Source organism: Panthera pardus, unplaced genomic scaffold (genome assembly GCF_024362965.1).
Source record: "Panthera pardus isolate Hobbes unplaced genomic scaffold, ASM2436296v1 HiC_scaffold_8, whole genome shotgun sequence".
NCBI classification, from domain to species: Eukaryota; Metazoa; Chordata; class Mammalia; order Carnivora; family Felidae; genus Panthera; species Panthera pardus.
Window position 1 is genome coordinate 18678905 of NW_026527013.1, and position 20463 is coordinate 18699367.

At 43.7% G+C, this 20463-nt stretch overlaps 1 protein-coding gene across 4 annotated transcripts in view; it reads left to right on the forward strand.

Annotated features, from left to right (window-relative positions):
• Positions 1–20463, forward strand: part of DAG1 (dystroglycan 1) — a 70255-nt gene that overhangs the window by 32206 nt on the left and 17586 nt on the right. For all 4 annotated transcript variants that reach the window (XM_019416821.2, XM_053896743.1, XM_053896741.1 and 1 more), the window contains one exon: positions 17767–18151. In XM_019416821.2, coding sequence (XP_019272366.2) covers positions 17876–18151 — 276 coding nt within the window. In that variant the 5' untranslated portion in view covers positions 17767–17875. The remainder of the gene's footprint in view (positions 1–17766; positions 18152–20463) is intronic.

The window sequence follows — 20463 nt, forward strand, 5'->3', positions numbered from 1 at the left end:
CTGTGACCCTTCCTGGTCTTTCCTCTTACTGACCAAGCAGGTGTTTGTTTGTTTGTTTGTTTGTTTGTTTGTTTGTTTTGTTTTTCTCCTGACAAAGCAAATTCTGAGTATGTAGGGCAGTGGCTGTTCCCATAGGGCTCTTTGAAGGGCCAGCCAGGTAGTGGAGCTATGTTGCCATGAAATCCTTGACAGTGTCCTTTTGATCCCTGCATGAAACAAATACAAAGGGGAGGTTCCTGACTCTTAATTAGGTCTATTCTTTTTTTTTTTTTTTTTTTTTTTTTTTTTTAACGTGTATTTATTTTTGACACAGAGGGAGATAGAGCATGAACGGGGTGGGTCAGAGAGAGAGGGAGACACAGAATCTGAAACAGGCTCCAAGCTCTGAGCTGTCAGCACAGAGCCCGATGTGGGGCTTGAACCCATGAACTGCGAGATCGTGACCTGAGCTGAGGTCAGACGCTTAGCCGACTGAGCCACCCAGGCACCCCAATTAGGTCTATTCTTAAGACCACAGAACTTTTGATTTAAGATTCATTGGCCTGGTGTACAACGAGAAGACAGAAGATAAATTTTCTGTTTACAAATGAGGTCTTTTAAGTAGTCAGTTCCCAGTCCAGATAACTACATAGAGCCTGGGAAGGGTAGGGTACCTGTGCGCTCACTTTATAAATATTTATTTATTAAGTTTATTTATTTTGGGAGAGAGAGCGTGAGCATGGGAGGGGCAGAGAGAGAGAGCCCAACAGGGGGCTGGAACTCAGCAAGCTGAGAGATCATGACCCAAGCCGAGATCAAGAGTTGGATGCTTAACTGACTGAGCCATGAGCCACCCAGGCATCCCTATTTATTTATTTATTTATTTAGTCAGTCAGTCAGTCAGTCGGTCAGTCAGTCATTTCTGTGCCCAACATGGGGCCTCCAACTCACAACCCCAAGATTGAGAGTCTCATGCTTTTCCATCTGAGCCAGCCAGGCGCCCCTGTATATGTTCACTTTAGAAGTGAAGCCAGGGGCGCCTGGGTGGCTCAGTTGGTTAAGCGTCCGACTTCGGCTCAGGTCACGATCTCGCGGTATGTGAGTTCGAGCCCCGCATCGGGCTCTGTGCTGACTGCTCAGAGCCTGGAGCCCGTTTCAGATTCTGTGTCTCCCTCTCTCTCTGACCCTCCCCCATTCATGCTCTGTCTCTCTCTGTCTCAAAAATAAATAAATGTTAAAAAAAAAAAAATTTAGAAGTGAAGCCAGTTGAAGATTCATGGGGAATAAAGGTAAAACATCTGAAAAATTAAGCTGGGGCTGGTGGGATCTCTGTCTTCCAGAGCTGTAGGAATCCATCTGTGCCTGATAATGGCCCAGTTTGGAAATTAAGGAGATCCCAACTCTGAAAGAAGAAAGCACCTTTCATGCATCAGGAGATTCTGGCCTCCACTGAAAAGTGCTTTGTAGTTGCCACTTTCTCCCCAGTCCTTGGGGATATATAAATTATAGTTGCACTTTTGTGATAAGATGGGAGATCTCTGGCATTTGTCCTTACCTTATCCCTTTTTGCTTTCAGTTTTTAATCCTTAGGTTCTAAAATACAGGAATTAATTTTCAAATAATGACTACTGAGTGAAAGTGTACTTTTGCCTTTGTGCTAAGGGAATGATCAGAGTCTGTAAAAAGAGGAGGTAGAGACCTCGGGAGGTGAGGACAAGGGCATCTTCAAGGATTTCTTTAATTGTGCTAGCCTGGGTATAAATTCAATGTGACAGATGCCAGCTGGGGATCACCTGGAGCTCAGAGGAAGAGGCAAGCACTTGGGAGTAACAGGTTTTCTCCATCATACCTGGTGTGGAGGTGCCTGAACTAGACACATTTCTCTAAGTCTAAGGAGAAAGGAGATTTAGATTCTCTGAATCTCCTTGAGGAGCAACCCAAGCATCCTCTTCTGGGAGACACTAGCAATGCAGTGCTCACAAGGCCTGGCCCAGTTTTGCCTTCACCAGTTTACTGGGAGCTGGTGCCCCTCTAGGCAAGCCTGATTGCGAGGTCAGTGTGTCAGGCGTCCCTGTCCTGCTCGGCATTGTCCTTGCCTCACTGCCTGATGGGAGAGTAGCCGTGGCTTTGCAGAGGAGGGGTTCCAAGAGTCTGCAAGGCCATCTTTTGGCCGTTTTCCCATAGCCTTCAGAAGCACACCTCTAAAGCCTACCAACGAAGTTTGTAATGATTTAGATTTTGTAACTGTTGTAAGGCGAGGGGGTAGAAAAGCCAATTAGAGCCGTATGTGGGAGGGAAGGAATCCAGCTAGCAAAAAAGCCTGAGCAAATGGAGTGGGTGCTAGTTGTGTCTTGTCCTTTTATAAACAAGATTTGTTGGTCTGGCAGTTTCTGGCATGGTTGAAATATTCTTGATGGTTGAGCCTTAAGAATGTGGCCCCAAACAAGAATGTAGCCAAAGCAGGTCACAACTTTAAACACTGAAGTTTGAAGTATTTGCCTAAACACTTGGTGCGATGGCAACCTTACAGGAAGGGTGCGTTCACCAGGGCGAGGACACCCCTCTTAGGCACCTGTATTGTGAGGAGGCTGTTGGCAGGGCCAAGGGCTGTGGTAAGGAGGGATCTGAGTAGGGAGCTGGGGATGGCTGGGACCACTCTGGTATTTCATCTCACTCCTCTGTTTTGGAGTTTGATTAGCCAGTGAGGTCAGAAGGCATACTTTCTCTCAACTTAATTCATGAAGTCAGATTAGCATATTAGTTGTGAGCTATGGCACTTATTTGTAATCTTGTATAATGGGAAAAGAATCAGAAAACTCAGTTTTTAACTTCAAAGTGTGAAATCAGGTGATGACTGCTTTTGTGAGTCATTTCAGGGATTTAATGGAAACCATTTCCCTGTGCTCTGATGTCTGCCAGAGTGCCTGCTTGGTGCTAGGCATCTACTGTGAGAGAGGGCAGCAGAGGACATGCTGCCGAGACCCCGGCAGTGGACCCCTTCTGACTCTTTTGCTCTCTGGGCAGCCCTCGGCATCCAGCTTTGACCTGGACAGACATTGACCAGCCTGCCCTCACAGCATAGTTCCACTCTACCTTTGTGCTGAGATGGGGAGGGGTTTGGATAGCCAGGGGAAGTTTGAGGAGACAGAAGGAAACTTTTTAGTTTCCAGTAAGCACTTACTTGGTGTTTGTAAATTTGCCTATTTATAATACATAAGTACTTAGTTTTATTAGCTCTTGTGTTTTATGACTTAGTAATATATGTAAATCTTAATTGAATATTTTTCTGTGAAATTTGGGAAGGCTGCATGCATAGCAAATGAAGCTTCACACCTAGCCCAGGGTACGTAGTCGGTAAATATGCACTGAAGTGTAATTATTGTTGGGCTGTCTTGAGATAATTGTAATTTGCTTTAATTGGGTTCTTGGATGCCACACGGGTATGCGGATGTGGTAATTCATTCTCACTTGGATATTGCTGAGTCTGGCTGCCCTCCTCTCACATTTACTCTCCACTTCCCAGTCCAGCTGCTGCAGCCAGATGATCCTTGTTTTTGGGCTCAGTTTACCCTTCTCTTTTTTTAAAAAAAATTTTAAACATTTACTTATTATTTTTGAGAGACAGACAGAGCATGAGTTGGGGAGGGGCAGAAAGAGGGAGACACAGAATCTGAAGCAGGCTTCAGGCTCTGAGCTGTCAGCACAGAGCCCGACATGGGGCTCAAACTCACAAACTGCGAGGCCATGACCTGAGCTGCAGTCGGACGCTCAACTGACAGAGCCATCCAGGCACCCCATCAGTTTACCCTTTTCTGTCTTCCGTGCCCTACCTGGGCATCAATGATTAAGACGGGACCTAAGCCTTATAAGTGTTTTTTCTGAAGTCTAATTGGTATGACTCTGAATAATGTGTTGTTTTTTTTTAAAAAGATTATAATTGTGGTAAAAATACATAAAATTTACCATTTTACCCATTAAGCTTTTTTTTTTTTTTTTTAATTTATTTATTATGAGAGAGAGAGCATGCACGCACATATGCAAGCAGGAGAGGGGTAGAGAGAGAGGGAGAAAGAGACTCTCCAGCAGGCTCTGCCGTGCTTTCAGCATGCAGTCCATTGCGGGGCTTAATCCCACAAATGATGAGATCATGACCTGAGCCGACATCAATAGTCAGACGCTTAACTGACCAAGCCACCCAGGTGCCCCATTAAAGTATTTTTTAATTGTGATAAAAAACATCTAACAGGATTTACCATCTTAACCATTGTTGAGTGTGAAGTTCAATGGTGAGTAATGTTTAACAGCAAGTGGCATACTGAGGTCAGTAGAGTGTAGAATGAACGGTTTTCTCAGTGAGTTTTGTCACAGAAGATGTGAAAAATTGACCCAGATGAAAAACCACAGTCCGGTGGAAAATGGCCTGCAGCCCTGGATTTTTGAACCTTGTCCTTCTCTTCCTGTAGGACATGTTTGTACCTGAGTGAGTTTGTACCCAGGTATTAAACCTTTGCTTCCTTCCTGCCTTTGTTGAAAAAACCAAACCGCCATCAGCAGAAACCATTGCCCTTCCTGTACCTCTCTCTACTTTTGGTATCTGTGATAGTGAGAATTTGCAAGAGTTTTCCAAGTGAGAACAGTGTCGAAGCAGCTTTTCTGATAGATGATTGTATAGTGTTTGCCTTTCAGAGATGGTAAGTTTTTTCTCCCACATATTTTTACTTTAAGTCTCTTGCTGTGTGTGTAACCCTAGACTCCTTTGGTGGGTTCTCCAGCTCCTTGATGGTGTCTCTCTGGGGCTGCCCCCATACCTCTAGTGATATTTCCACAGTGCACAAGTCAGGCAGGAACTTGCCTCATGTTAGGAGTCCTCATCTGCTTCTGGAGCTGTCAGTGCTTTTGAGGTGACACCTTGAATCTTCTGAGTTGGTTCAACACCTTCTTCATCTGGTGCCAAGGAGTGAAAAAGGCCCATTTTTAACTGAAAGCAGAGAAAGCTGCCCGTCTTTGGTATTTGGATCCCAAATAAACAATTACTTCACACTATTGTTTTCCACTGTGTGGAGTACATCCTGTTGGCCATCAGAGCAGTTAAAAAAAAATTTTTTTTTAATGTTTATTTTGAGAGAGAGAGACAGAGACAGAGACAGAGCACGAGTTGGGGAGGGGTAGAGGTAGAAGGAGACACAGAATCCAAATCAGGCTCCAGGCTCCCAGCTGTCAGCACAGAGCCCAACGCAGAGCTCGAACCCATTAACCGTGAGATCATGACCTGAGCTGAAGTCAGATGCTTAACCGACTGAGCCACCCAGGCACCCCTCAGTTTGAGCAGTTTTAAACTAGTTAATCCTGTAGAATTTTTATATTAACGTTAGACTGACATTTGACATTTTAATTTCTGAGTGTCTGAACCCTAAAGTGGTTGTTTCAGTTAGGTTTTTGCTTTTCCCTTTTTCAAAACCATTTGAACTTTATTATCTCAGTTTGGTTTAAGAAGAAAGTCTCATTTTCCTTAAATTATTTATTTATTTATTTATTTATTTATTTATTTATTTATTTATTTGGGAGAGTGTGTGAGCAGAGGATAGGGGCAGAGAGAGAGAGAGAATTTTTTTTAAGTTTATTCATTTTGAGAGAGAGAAACAGTGGGGGTGGGGCTGAGAGAGAGGGGGACAGAGAATCTGAAGCAGGCTCCACGCTGACAGCAGAGAGCCTGATGTGGGGCTCAAACCTGTGAACCACAAGATCATGACCTGAGTCATGCTTAACTGACTGAGCCATCCAGGCACCCTGAGAGAATCTTAAGCAGGCCTCATGCTCAGTGCAGAGTGCATTGTGGGGCTCGGTCCCACAGCCCTGGGATCATGACCTGAGCCGAAATCAAGAGTCGGATGCTCAACTGACTAAGACACCCAGGCACCCCTCCTTAAATGTTTTAATTACTATGGCGAAAAGAAGCAGTTTGAGAGTTTAAGTACTATTTTTAGGTAACCTAGCTATTTGAGAGTGGTGGTTCCTGGGAGCGGTGGGGTGGGCTGCCTCTGCATCAGACTCATTTTGTGTGGTTAATAATGGGTTGAATCTCACAACTTTTCCTTCATTCTTAGAGAGCAGAAACTACTAGGGAGCTGTTCTTTCAGAATTTTAGTTAAGATATCTTAGTTTCATTCTCTGTGGGCTTTTCTGCATATGAGGAAACATTTAAGTTTACTATGAATTGAGTTGGTGCCACATACGCATTTGTTCCTCGTGTTTACTGAGTGGAAAGCATTTACTGACTGAGCTTCCTGTGTGCATGGGACATTCATTAGCTCTGGGGAGGCAGCCTGAGCAGAAGAGAGTTGCTTCTTTCCTGGAGCCGGGCTTCCTTTAGAATATTCTAGTTTCCAGGGACCAAGACTGTCTGGACAGAGTAGGGTCACAAAAGCTTGTTCCTCATGGATGTATGTCTTTCCCTGTCCCACCCTCACACAAGGCATGTGCTTTAGTCATATATAGATAGGGGTTAGTATCAGTGACAGAAAGGGCCAGAAGGATTCTTTCCTGCTAAACTCGGTCCTTGGAAGCTTGGGGTCCTCACCTGTCACTGTATAATGCTTTTGATTCCCTAGTTGTGTTCCTGCTGATTGATTTGGTAAACTTGAAATACACCTGGCTCCAGGGCAGATATTATGTATTTTGGTATACAAAAGATACCACCTCTTAGGCATTGCTGAAAACTTGACTTTTTATTTCTGTGCATCACTGGAGAGTCCCCAAGGTCATGGTTGGAGAAAGGAAGTGTTGGTGTGGCCATTGGCAGATGCAGAGGATTACCAGCTCCAACCCCAACTAGATTTGGTTCCTCTGAGTGAGGGCACTTATCTGAAATGGGTCTCAGGGTCTGGGGCCCCCTGGGCTTCCTACCTCAGCCTGTCCTTTCGCTGTTGGGGACCCATGCCCCAGGAGCCTGGTGGAGGTCCCCTGCTCAGATATTCTTCATCTACCCCATAACAAGCTCTGTGGTGCTGTTTGGTGCTGAATGTTCACCTGGCCCAAGGAGGGGTGTGATAGGTACCTAGGGTACCATGGGGCTCTCTTCCCTGGTGCTAGTGGGCAGGAGGATAGGCCTTTGCCAAGAGAAGAGGGAGAGGGCAGACTCATTGGCTGCTCTGGGATAGCAGTGTGCCAAAGGGCTATGCTGTGTCCAGGCTTTGCAGGTTATAACACTTTTAAGGTTTTTCTGCTCCCTAGGGTGAATTGTCTGGGACTAAGGGATGGAACTGCCTGGCAGCTATGCCCATTTTTCACACTGTATGTTACGACTGTTGAGCATGTGTTCAGAGAGCAGGGGCTTCACTAAGCTCTGGGAAGGTCCCTCTTCACAGAGTTGTATTTCACTGGGGTCAAGGGCAGCACTGAGCTCAGACTCAGTGGCAGACACTGCACTGGGTACTGGTACAGAGGAATGAGTTACCCATACCCACTACCCATTTTTTGGTAGGAGATCTTGGGCAGCTTCTGTTAGCCAGAAGGTTGTGAGTTCAGCTGAGACATACATATTCTTGGGCTTCCCTGAGCACTTCCTGTGTTCTAGAGGATATAATGTGAGTGCATGTATGCAGTAATAAAATGAGTGGCTGTGTCAGGAAGACTGGGTGATTCTGCCTGTAGTCTTTCTCTGGTTCCAGAGAGCACCTTCTCCATATTTTGGCCACAGTCTCTGTGTGAGTGACCATGGTTGAATGTTACCTCTCTTTGGGCCTTGTTCCCTGAAAAAAATGAAGAGGAGGCTCTCTGGAGTGCCTCCATCTCTGAATGACCAAGTGTGTGAGTAAGAGACTATGTAAAGGCCTTCCAGTGGGATGTCCTAGTTTGGGTGTTTGAATGCAGCCTGCCAAGTTCCTAGCACGGGGAGATGTGACCCTTGCTTATAGGAATCCAGCATCAGAAAGACACAAGGCTGCTTTTTGCCAAGTTTGAAAAAGATCTTTTCTCCCTAGAGCATGGAAAACCAACATACAGCCTTTGGAGTTGTGCCCTGGACATCGTCTGCTTGCTAAATGCAGAGGCACTTAGTCATACCCATGAAACAGATACTTCACATCATCATGTGTCCACAGATAGCAGACTGAGCTTATGTTCCGGGTAGGACAGGGTGTGTCTCGTTCTGTTGCTGTTTTCAAATAAGCTGAGAATTTTTAAAGGGAGAATCCGATTAGGAAAGTAAAAGATCAACTGGATCTAAGAAGTAGACAAATAAGTAAATTAAAGAGTAAAGAGATAGGAAGAAGCTAAAAAAAACATTCTTGTAGCCTCCCCATTCATTCATTAGGTGTGTATCTGGAGCTATGTGTGATTAGCATGGGTGAGTGACTGTGACAAATGTGTCCCTGCCCCTCCACATCTTACAGTCTTGTAGGGTGTTGGTCAAGCTGAGCCATTTACTCAATAAGAATTAAAATGTGTAATAAAGGAAAGGCCATTAAGAGAAGCAGTATGCAACAATAAACTCCAAAATTACAATTTAAAATAGTACAAAACAGGGACTCCTGGATGGCTTAGTCGGTTGGGCATCTGACTTCAGCTCAGGTCATAATCTCTCAGCCTGTGGGATCGAGCCCCGTGTCGGGCTATGTGATGACAGCTCAGAGTCTGGAGCCTGCTTCGGATTCTGTGTCTCCCTCTCTGTCTGCCCCTTCCCCACTCACACTCTGTCTCTTTCTCTCAAAAATAAATAAACACATTAGAAAATAAAATAGTATGAAACAAAAGACAGACATTTTTAAAAGTTAAGTGATAAGCTATAAAAGGGGTATGAAGGCACAGACTGTTAAGAAACTGGGAGACACAAAAACACAGAAAAGAGTTCAAAGACAAACCTTTAACTTGGAGCACTTGATAGGGATCTGAGTAGAAGACCTCTACCCAGAGTACGGTGAACTTGGGTATCGAGGAGTCAAGAGTGGTTCCTTCTTTGCCTTTCCTGGTAGAGGACTCTGCAGCAGTCACTGGGAGTTAAGTGGTTTTTGGATCGATGCCTACAGGGCCCCAGCTTCTAAGTCCCTGGTCATTTGGTGTTCCCTTGAAGAAGTGTGGCACTTAACACTGTTGGTAAGTCTGTAATGGGCAAAAGTGACCCAGCCATCTAGTGGTGGCTGGGAGGAGAAGTCCCTATTGAGGAATGGGTCTGAAATCCCATGAGAGCTGCCTGGTCACCTGTGGCCTTGGGATAGAACAAGGTAGTGGAAACAGGAAGGAGGACAGTGTTATATCTGTTATTTATCTAGCACTGATGAGAGTGTGGGATCATGCCAAATGATAAAACATCTTCATTAATTTTCTAAGGTAGGTGAATTTCAAATCCTTTTTCATACCTTTGCAGAGCAGCTCTATGTGTTTTTCTGAGCCTTGAGGAAACAAGTGCTGTCTTAGAAACTAGGAATATGTAAACCTGAGTGACATGTACACCGGGAGGTAGAGGTGGACAGTGATGAGGTTGGGACAGGGCAGTAGCCACAGGGGCTGCAATCTGGATGCTGTTCAGAATATGCCAGACACATGAATGAGGGAGGACAGGGCTTTTCAGTCCTGAGAAGGTGGTGAAGAAGACACAGAGAGATGAAATGGAGCAGGAGTGCTGCTCTATTGTTTGCTCTGTTGTTTGCTGCTCTCTTGTAGTGCTGCTCTACTGTTTTAGAATTTTTATTAGTTTGAAATGATGGTAAGAGCCAAGACCTTTACCTTCACATGTTTACAAGTCCTTAGCAGAGAATGTAGATCAACATTACACATAACCTGAGTATATCTGCCACTGAGCTTTTTTTTTTATACCTTAATGTTCTATTGTATTTTTTTTAATGTTTATTTTTGAGAGAGAGAGAATGTGTGCAAGTGGGGGAGGGGCAGAGAGAGAGACTGAGGATCTAAAGCAGGCTCGCTCAAATTCATGAACTGATCATGATCATGACCTGAGCCGAAGTCGGGTGCTTGACTGACTGAGCCACCCATGTGTCCCTTTGTTGTATTTTTTGTAAGGTCCTGTTTTAGGAAGGAAAGCAGTTATCAATTTGGAGACCCTTGTAAATCCCTCCTTTTCCCTTAGCCCTCTCTTTCTAGAGTGACCATGATTCTGAACTTGGCCCTGAAGATCATGTGCTTGATTTTATTTATTACAAACATATGAATGTATAAACTATATATAAACATTTTGCATAAATAGTATTTACATCTTTATGCAATGGGCATTTTCTGCTAAACACTTTTTGAGGTTTATCAATTTTGTTTCTTAAATTTTAGTTCATTTTAATTGTCCTACTGAGTTCCCATGGCATGAAGTGCCTGTTGATGCTTTCTCAGTTGATGGACGTTGGCATTGTTTCTAGCATTTCAGTGTTCACTCTGTCTCTGTCTGTATGTGTGCATACATGTATCTCTGCTTGTATATTCCTCAGGGTGTGTGTCTAGGAGTGGAAGGGCCCAGCTGTGTGGTGTGTTCTCTGTTTCATCCCCTCCATGATACAACATTTGAACATTTTCACCCATTCGCATTGGCATGGAATGGTTTTTCATGTTGCTTTAATTTTTTTCCCCCCTGATTATTAGTGAGGTTGAACCATCTTTTTGTATGTTGACTGCTATTTAGGTTTTTTCTGTGAGTTTACTTCTTTTTGCCTTCAACCAATTTTTATTGTTTTAGGGCACTTGATGTATTTTGATGGAGATCCTTTAGCCATCATATGCATTGGAAAAGCTCTCTCCCAGGCTGGGGTTGGTCCTTCTAACTTTCTTTATGATGTCCTTTACTGTATAGAAATTTAAAATTCAAATTCTTTTTTTTTTTTTTTTAATGTTCTAACTTTTGGTTCTTTCTTTAAAATTTTTTTTTTAAGTTTACTTATTTATTGAGAGAGAAAGAGAGGGGAGGGGCAGAGAGAGAGAGAAAGAGAATCCCAGGCCCAGCCTGATGTGGGGTTCGAACTCACGAACCATGAAATCATGACCTGAGCTGAAACCAAGAGTCAGACACATTACTGACTGACCCACCCAGGCACCCCTAAAATTCAAATTCTAATTTATCTTTTTTTTTTTTTAAGATTAAAAAAAGTTTTTGAGATAATTGTGGATTTACATGGCAGTTGTTAAATAATACAGAGATCCTATGTATGCTTTTACCCAGCTTCCTCCCATGGTAACCTCTTGCAAAACTATAGTACAACATTACAACCAGGATACTGACATTAATACATCAGAATACAGAATGTGTTCATTACCACAGGATCCCTCACTTGGCCCTTTTATAGCTATACCTATTTCCTTCATGCCCTGAGCACCTCTTAAACCCCTGCAATCACTAATCTGTTCTCCATTTCTATAATTTTGTCACTTCAAGAACATTATAGGGGTCGTGGTGGGGAAAAAAAGAATATGATAAAAATATAATGTATATAATATGTATATGTAATGTATGTATAAAAATATAGTATGTATTCCCTTGAGATTCATCCAAGTTGTTGAGTGTATCAATCAATAGCTCATTCCTTTTTTATTGTTCTTCAGTATTCCATGATATGGATATGCCATAGCTTGTTTAACCATTCATCCATTGAAGGACAGACATCTGGATTGTGCTATTGGTTGAAAAAGCTGTTTTCCCCCATTGAATTGCTTTTGTATCTTTGTCAAAAATCAGTTGAGGGGCACCTGGGTGGCTCAGTTGAGCATCCAACTCTTGATTTCAACTCAAGTCATGATCCCAGGGTCGTGGGATTGAGCCCCACATCGGGTTCTGTGCTGAGCATGGAGTCTGCTTGGGATATTCTCTCTCTCTCTCTCTCTCTCTCTCTCTCTCTCTCAATCTAAAATAAATAAATAAATAAATAAATAAATAAATAAATAAATAAATAAGTAATCTATTTCTGGGTTCTCAATTCTGTTCCATTGATTTATGTTAGTCCCTCCACTAATAACAGTCTTGATTTTTGTAACTAGCTAAGTTTTGATATTAGGTAGAATAATTCTTCTTTTTTCTTCTTTTTCAAAATTATTTTTGGCTGTATAGCTCCTTTGCCTCTCCATATAAATTTGAGAATAGTCTTGTCTATGTCTACAAAATTTCTTTCTAGAATTTTGATAGGGATTTCATTAAACCTTAAATTAGTTTCCTAGGGCTACTGTAAACAATTACCACAACCTTAGTGGCTTAGGTAATATACATTTATTTTCTCACAACTCTGGAGACCAGAAGTCCAAAATCAAGGAGTTGGCAAGGGCTGTGCTCTGTCTGTGGACTCTGGAGATGAGTTTATTCCTTGTCTATTCTATTTTCTGGTAGCTGCTGGTATTCCTTGGCTTGTGGCCACATCACTCCAATCTTCTCTTCCTCAATTTTCACATCTCCTTCTCCCTCTGTGGTGTGTATAGTCTTACTTTGCCTCTCTCTTATAATGACAATTGTGGTTGGATTTAAGGTCCACCTGGGCGGGTGCCTGGGTGGCTCAGTTGGTTGAACGTCCCACATTGGGTCAGGTCCTGATCTCAGTTTGTGAGTTTGAGCCCCACATTGGGCTTGCTGTTGTCAGTGCAGAGCCCCATTTGGATCCTCTCTTCCCTTCTCTGTCTGCCCCTCCCCTGGTCGCACTCTCACTCTCAAAAGAAAGTAAATTAAAAAAAAAAAAAAAAAAAAGGTCCACCTGGGTAATCTCCCTAGGTCAAGATTCTTTTTTTTTTTTTAATTTTTTTTAATGTTTATTTATTTTTGAGACAGCGCAAGAGACAGAGTGCAAGTGGCGGAGGGGCAGAGAGAGAGGGAGACACAGAATCTGGAGCGGGCTCCAGGCTCTGAGCTGTCAGCACAGAGCCTGATGCGGGGCTGTAATTCACAAATTGTGAGATCATGACTGAGCCAAAGTCAGACACTTAACCGACTGAGCTACTCAGGCTCCCTCCTTTTTTTTTTTTTAATGCTTATTTATTTATTTAAAAAACATTTTTTTTAACGTTTATTTATTTTTGAGACAGAGAGAGACAGAGCATGAACGGGGGAGGGGCAGAGAGAGAGGGAGACACAGATTCGGAAGCAGGCTCCAGGCTCCGAGCCATCAGCCCAGAGCCCGACGCGGGGCTCGAACTCATGGACCGCGAGATCGTGACCTGAGTCGAAGTTGGACGCTTAACTGACTGAGCCACCCAGGCGCCCCAATGTTTATTCATTTTTGAGAGAGGCTGGGTGTGTGTGTGTGTGTGTGTGTGTGCGTGCGCGCGCGTGCGCTCACACACAGAGGAAGGACAAAGAGGGAGAGAGAGAATTCCAAGCAGGCTCCACACTGCCAGCGCAGAGTCCGACCTGGGGCTTGGTCCCACAAACTATGAGATCATTACCTGAGTCAGTTCCATTACCTGAGTAAGGAACCCCACAATTTTGTATTTTGTTCTGCAACTCTAGTTCTGTTTTGCCTGGCCTTTTGTCGTTGTTGTTTTTTTCTATTTTTTTTTTTTTTCAGAGAGAGAGAGAGAGAGCACAAGTGGGGTGAGGGGCAGAGGTAGAGAGAGAATCTTAAGCAGGCTCCACTCTAAGTGTGGAGCCTGATTGGGGCTCAATCCCATGATCCTGGGATCATGACCTGAGCCAAAATCAAGAGGTGGATGCTTAACTGACTGAGCCACCTAGACACCCCATGACCTGGCTTTTTCGGATACTCTAGGATTTATCTTATTTATGATGGAGAAGGGAGAGAGGACCCTAATTGTATTTGGTTTTCTACGTGAATGACCACTGGTCTGGGTGCCTTTGAACAGCTCCTTTGCAAGCTGATTTTGGGCTTTCCCTCTAGTTCCTCAGTCCACTTCTACTCTGCTGCTGACAGGGGAGGGTAAGGGAGGTGTACTGCCTCATTACTGGAAAGTAGAGGTAGAAGTCCAGGTTCCTTACTCACCTTTTTTTTTTTTTAACTTTTTATTTATTTTTGAGAAAGATGTGAGCAGGGGAGGGGCAGAGAGAGAGGGAGACACAGAATCTGAAGCAGGCTCCAGGCTCTGAGCTGTCAGCATGGAGCCCGACGTGGGGCTCAAACTCACGAGCTGTGAGATCATGACCTGAGCGGAAGTCGTGGGGCTCGAACTCATGAGCTGTGAAATCATGACCTGAGCGGAAGTCGGGACGCTTAACCGACTGAGCCACCCAATCACCTTTTTTTTTTTTTTTTTAACTGAAGTATAATTAACTAACATACAGTGTTCTGTTAGTTTCAGGCATACAATATAGTGATTCAACAATTGTATACCTTCCTCAGTGCTCACCACAATAAGTGTAGTCACCATACATTATTACAGTATTATTGACTATATTCCCTATGCTGTACTTTTTATCTCCATGGCTTATTTATTTTATAACTGGAAGTTTGTACCTCTTAATCACCTTTATCTATTTTCCTCATTCCTCCACTTACTTCCCCTCTGGCAACTGTCAGTTCTCTATATTTAAGAGTCTGCTTTTTGTTTGTTTGCCCCACTCAGCCTTTTTCGACACCTGAGGACTGGTAAAGTCCTTTTTAACTGTTGGGTGGGGGTGGGAATTCTAGTTCCTTAGGCCTCTTTACCACTGAGCACTGGTGAAAGTTCTGGCACCATCCCTGCAGGTAGGGGGAGACACTCCTGTTATATTGCTTGGATGGGCATAGAAATCTTGGTTTGGTTTCCATTGAAACCTAGGGACTAGAGAAGTAGGAGGGGTGGTGCATTGTTAACTGGCCAGTGGGGATGAAAGTCCCAGCTCCTTACTTGGCCTGCTCTGACACTGCCCCAGTGGGGATATTAGGGAGCCTTATTACAGCATCATGAGGGTGGAAGTCTTAGGCTCTCCACTTGGCCTTTACTGGCACGGGTGGGAGTGGGGCCACAGTTTTTTTCTGTGGTGTTTGGCCAGAATAGAGCCTTTATTGTCTAAATGTTTTCTGTCTTGCTAGGCTACTCCCTTCCTGCTCCTTTGGCTAAAGAGAGCAGACTTTTGTTGGGACTGTTTTTTGTGTCATCTGTTGGCATTTCTAGGTTGCCAGCCTCTTCAGCTTCAATTCTGGGATATATGAGGCAAAAAGAAAACCCAGGGAACTCACCACTGTGTCTTTCCTTGAGTCCTGGGGTCCCTCATTGGTCTGCCTTCTTCTCTTAACTTTTTAGAGTCTGATGTTTATTTTATATATACTGTCTAGGATTTTTTGTTGTGTTTAGTGGGAAATGAGGGGAAAAATACATCTATCTCATAATTCTTAGAAGTGGTAGTACAGTTTTTTTCTTTTATGCTTTGTTTTTTAATGTCTTGTTAAATGTAATCATTCTTTATCCTGACATTTATTTCACTATATTGTAAAATTTTTAAAGTTCTCCTTTTTTACATTTGTGTATGTAATCCACCTGGGATTTATCTTATTTACGATGGAGAAGGGAGAGAGGACCTAACTGTATTTGGTTTTCTACATAAATGACCACTGGTCATTTGAACAGCTCCTTTGCAAGCTGATTTTGGGCTTTCCCTCTAGTTTCAGAGTCCACTTCTACTCTGCCGCTATAATACTGCTTTAAATACAGTAGCTTTATGATAAGTCTTTGTTTGGTAGGTTAGGACTCCCAGCCTTCAAAATTGTTTTACTTGGATTTTGGCTGTCTCATGAATTTTAGTTCAAAAACAAAGTAAGAATGGGAATGGCAAAATCAGTAACAACACAAACAAAACACAAAAAACCCAAACTGTTGGAATTGGTTTGGATTTGATTGACTTCACAGTACACACTGCCCATTTCAGTGGCCTTTTTTTTTTTTTTTTTTTTAAAGTAATACTATTTACTTTGTATTATCCTGGTCAGAAAACATTATGTAGCCCCTGGGCCGCTTGGCTCAGGGCAGGGCTTAATTTTTTTCTAGAATGGGAAATTGCTTGTTATGACTGTGGTCACCTTGAGGACACCCAGCAAGTCCCACAGTGCATCTATGTGGCTGTCAGCCTTGGAGCAAATGTTCTGAGCTGTCTGCACTGAAGTGGGTGAGGGGTTTGAGGGACAATGTGCAGGGTTCTAATTTCTCTTTTGGGGGTGGGGGGCAAGAGGCCAAATAAGTTTTGTTTAGGGGCACGGAGTTTGCAAATACGTTTTTGATAAACAAATCCTATGATTAGTGTTTGGGGTGTGAGGAGTGGGCAGTTGCTGAACTTGTCTGTGCAAATTCTTGTTTTTTGGTTTTTGGTTTTTTTAGTCTCTTCAAAAGCATTGTTTTAAGATGTAATAATTGTTACATTTGCCACATTGTTTGATCTCCACATACACACACAGCATTTTTTTTCCCTTGAAACATTTCAAAGTAAATTGCAGAGATTTTTGATACTTCAGCCGTAAATCCTTCAAAATTGAGGACAGTCTCTTATAGAACCACCCCACCATTGTCTCACCTAAGAACATTAACAATAAATCCAGTCTCCAGCCCAGCGACGCAATTCCCAATTGCTCCTTTTGAAGCTGGGCTTGTGTGTTTTCTGTTTTTTGGGGTTAAAAAAAATTTTTTTGTTTTAAGTAAATTCAGATCCAGTCAAGATGCACACTCTACATCTGGTTTCTGTTCCTAAATCTAGAACAGCCCCCTTGTGTTTAGGGGTATCAGCATTTGGACAGACCAGGCCAGTTATCTTGTAGAAGGTCCACATTCTAGACTTGTCTGATTGTGTCTTCATGACTCCTGTGTTTGCTGTAAACAGGGAGTTAGGTCTAGAGCAGCATTGCCCAACAGCAGTATACACGATGTGAACCACACACGTGATTTAATATGTTCTGGTAGCCACATGAAAAAAATGTTTATTAAAAAAATTTTTTTTAATGTTTATTTATTTTTGAGACAGAGAGAGACAGAGCATGAACGGGGGGGAGGGTCAGAGAGAGAGGGAGACACAGAATCTGAAGCAGGCTCCAGGCTCTGAGCTGTCAGCACAGAGCCCGATGTGGAGCTTGAACTCGTGAACCGCGAGATCATGACCTGAGCCGAAGTTGGACACTTACCCGACTGAGCCACCCAGGTGCCCCGAAAAAAATATGTTTAAATAAGAAGATGCAATTGGGGGATGCCTGGGTGGCTCAGTTGGTTAAGCGTCCCACTCTGGGTATCGACTCAGGTCTTAATCTCATGGTTTGTGAGATCGAGCCCTGCGTGGGGCTTTGCACTGACAGCATGGAGCCCACTTGGGATTCTCTCTCTCCATTTTCTCTCTCCCCTTCCCTGCTCGCACATGTGCATGTGCACACTCCCTGTCTCTCTCAAATAAACAAAAGAAGATGGGATTTATTTCAGTAATGTGTTTCATTTTCCACATTTCTTTATTATTTATCATTTATTAATATTCATTATTTTCTTTATTTTTTAAAGTTTACTTATTTTGAGAGAGCGAGCACACACACAGCGGGGGAGGGGCAGAGAGGGAGAGAGAGAATCCCAAGCAGGCTCCGTGCTATCACGACATGGGGCTCGAACTCACAATACTGGGAGATTATTACCTGAGCTGAAATCGAGAGTCAGACACTCAACCAATTGAGCCACCCAGGTGCTGCTATGCTAACTTTTAAAAACCCAGTATGTATTTTACTGGGCCAGCCACATTTCTAGTGCTCAGTGGCCACATGTTGCTGATGCCTTTGAACTGGGCAGCACAGGGTGAGACTTGATCCAAGTCAGGGTAGATATTTTTGGCAAGAACACTTAAAGGGTAGTAACTGCCTGTGTACAACTTTGAAACCATGGGGTTTGCTAAAGTCTGAGTCTACTCTTCTTCTCTTTCAGGCCCTGGGATGGAGCCGGTGTGCAGAGGGCGGTGAGGACCCAGCTCTGGGACCACATCACTTGCCTCCTTTCTTAGTGAAACTGTTGGCTTGAGCAATCTCAGGCTCGGATGAGGATGTCTTCGGGCCTCTCGCTGCTGCTCCCCCTCTGGGGGAGGACCTTTCTTCTTCTGCTCACTGTGGCCGTGGCTCAGTCCCATTGGCCTTCGGAGGCCAGCAGGGACTGGGAGAACCAGCTTGAGGCGTCCATGCACTCAGTGCTTTCAGACCTTCACGAGGCTGTTCCCACAGTGGTGGGCATTCCTGATGGCACGGCTGTCGTTGGGCGCTCATTTCGAGTGACCATTCCAATGGATTTAATTGCTTCCAATGGAGAACTCATCAAGGTGAGATTGGATATAAAACTTACGTAAATGAGGGAGAATTCTCATCTGCATTTTAGTTGTTTTTTGTTTTTTTAGTTTTAGTTTTCCATTCTAAGCTCCAGCAACTCTGAGCTCAGTTCTTCTAGGACCTGTGCAGTTACCTTAAGAGAGGGACAACCACTGATGTTTATAAGAGGGTTCCCAGATATCCTAGAATAGCATCCTAAACTTTTATTCTTGCTCTCATTTTGAAGGTGTTACCATTAAAAAGCCTTTGCATCTGTGGTTTGGAAGATTCTTGGTCATCAGGTTAGGATTTGATGGAAGAGCTTTGTGTGTAGGCAGAGGTCTCCTGTCACTAACCATGGGATTAAACCCAAGAAATAACTGTTAAATGATTTGAACCTATTTTCTTTTTAAAGTTTTTATTTTTATTTGAGAGAGAGCGAGCACATGTGCTGGGGAGGGGCAGAGGGAGAAGAAGAGAGAGAATCTTAAGCAGGCTCCACGTTCAGTCAGGAGCCTGGTGTGGGACTCAATCCCATGACCCTGGGATCATGACCTGAGCCGAAAGCAAGAGTTGGACACTCAACCAGTTTGTTTTGCTCACAATTTTGTGGCCAGGAATTCCAGGATTCAGAACTCATCTGGGAACCTCATTTCTGCTTCGCATGGCACTAGCTAGAATGGCTCATCTGGAACTGGAGGATCCATTTCCAAGATGTTGGGTTTTTTTGTTTTTTTTTTTTAATGCTTATTTATTTTTGAGAGAGAGTGTGTGTGCAAGAGCTGGGGAGGGGCAGAGAGAGGGAGACAGAGGATCCAAAGAGGGCTCTGTGTTGACAGCAAGAGAGCCCGATGCAGGGCTCAAACTCACAAACCACGAGATCATGACCTGAGCCGAAGTCACTTAACTGACTGAGCCACCCAGTGCCTCCTAAGATGGTTTATTAATGGCTGGCAAGTTGGTGCTGCCTGTTGACAGGGAGCTTAGCTGGGGCTGTTGGTTAGGGTCCTAGGTTCCTCTCCATGTAGACCTTTTCATGGGCTGCTTGGATTTCCTTACAGCACAATAACTGGGTTCCAAGATTGGGTATTCCAAGAAACAGGAAGTGGAAGCTGGCTTGGTAACTTGCATAGCAACACTTCCATTGTACTCATTGGTCAAAGCACACACAGCCTTTGGTGGGTCCTTATCCTCTTTCCCCTCTCTGACCCATAAGCCCCAGGCATCTAGATTAGACATGGTCACAAATGCTATGGCCACTCTTTCCATTGAGAGGTGAGTCTGTGCCCCTTTCCCTTGAATCTGGGCAGACTCACTCCTTACCTGCACCTTCTTTGTGCTCCTTTCCTTTTCCCTGTTGGCCCCCTTCTCTTTAGCTCATGGCTTGTTCCCAGGGTGGGCCTTGTGATCTCAAAGGTGGTCATATTTCTGAAGATCCTAGCTTACTTGCACAGAGCTCTTTCTAATTTGCAGAAGATTTCCATGTAATCTTTGTAATGCCTCTGGAAGCCACAAGCTAGTTTGACCATTAGAAAAAGAAGAGTGGCAGTTTTGGAAGTACAGTCCTTGCCCAACTTCAAGTTTGAGCTTTTGAATATCCAAACCCTGCAGTGGTTGCCCTTGTTCAGTGGCCATTAGAATGTTTGACATGCATTAGTTTTGACGAGAGGTGCCTTGAATCAATATAGTGAGCTGGGTATTTGCTGTATCTGGCAGAGAGACATTTAACAGGCTTATTCATCAGGGGAGTAAAGAGATTTTACTGGGAAAACAGGATTTTATCTGAGCACATTTATTTGTAGAAAGCAGACCATTTAGTAGCTGATTAGCCTGTGGAAGAACAGATGAAAACGTGTGATTCTTCTACCATCAGAGCTGTGTGGGGTGGGAAATCAGATCAGAAAGCCTGACTTCATCTCTGGAGCTTCCATTTCCCTGTATGTAAAACAAGATTGATAAATCTTTATATAAAAAGAGTTGAGGGGTGCCTGGGTGGCTCAGTCGTTTGGGCATCTGACTTTGGTCGAGGTCATGATCTCACGGTTCATGGGTTTGAGCTCCGCATCAGGCTCTGTGCTGACAGCTTAGAGCCTGGAGCCTGCTTTGAATTCTATGTCTCCCTTTCTCTCTGCCCCTTCCCTGCTCACACACTCTCTCTGTCTCTCAAAAATAAATAAACATTGCAAAAAAAAAAAGTTGAGGTTTTTTTTCTTATTATAACAATGATCTATAAATGTGTGTTGTAGGGGCACCTGGGGGGGGCTCAGTTAGTTGAGCATCCAATGCTTGATTTCTGCTAAGGTCATGATCCCAGGATGGTGGAATC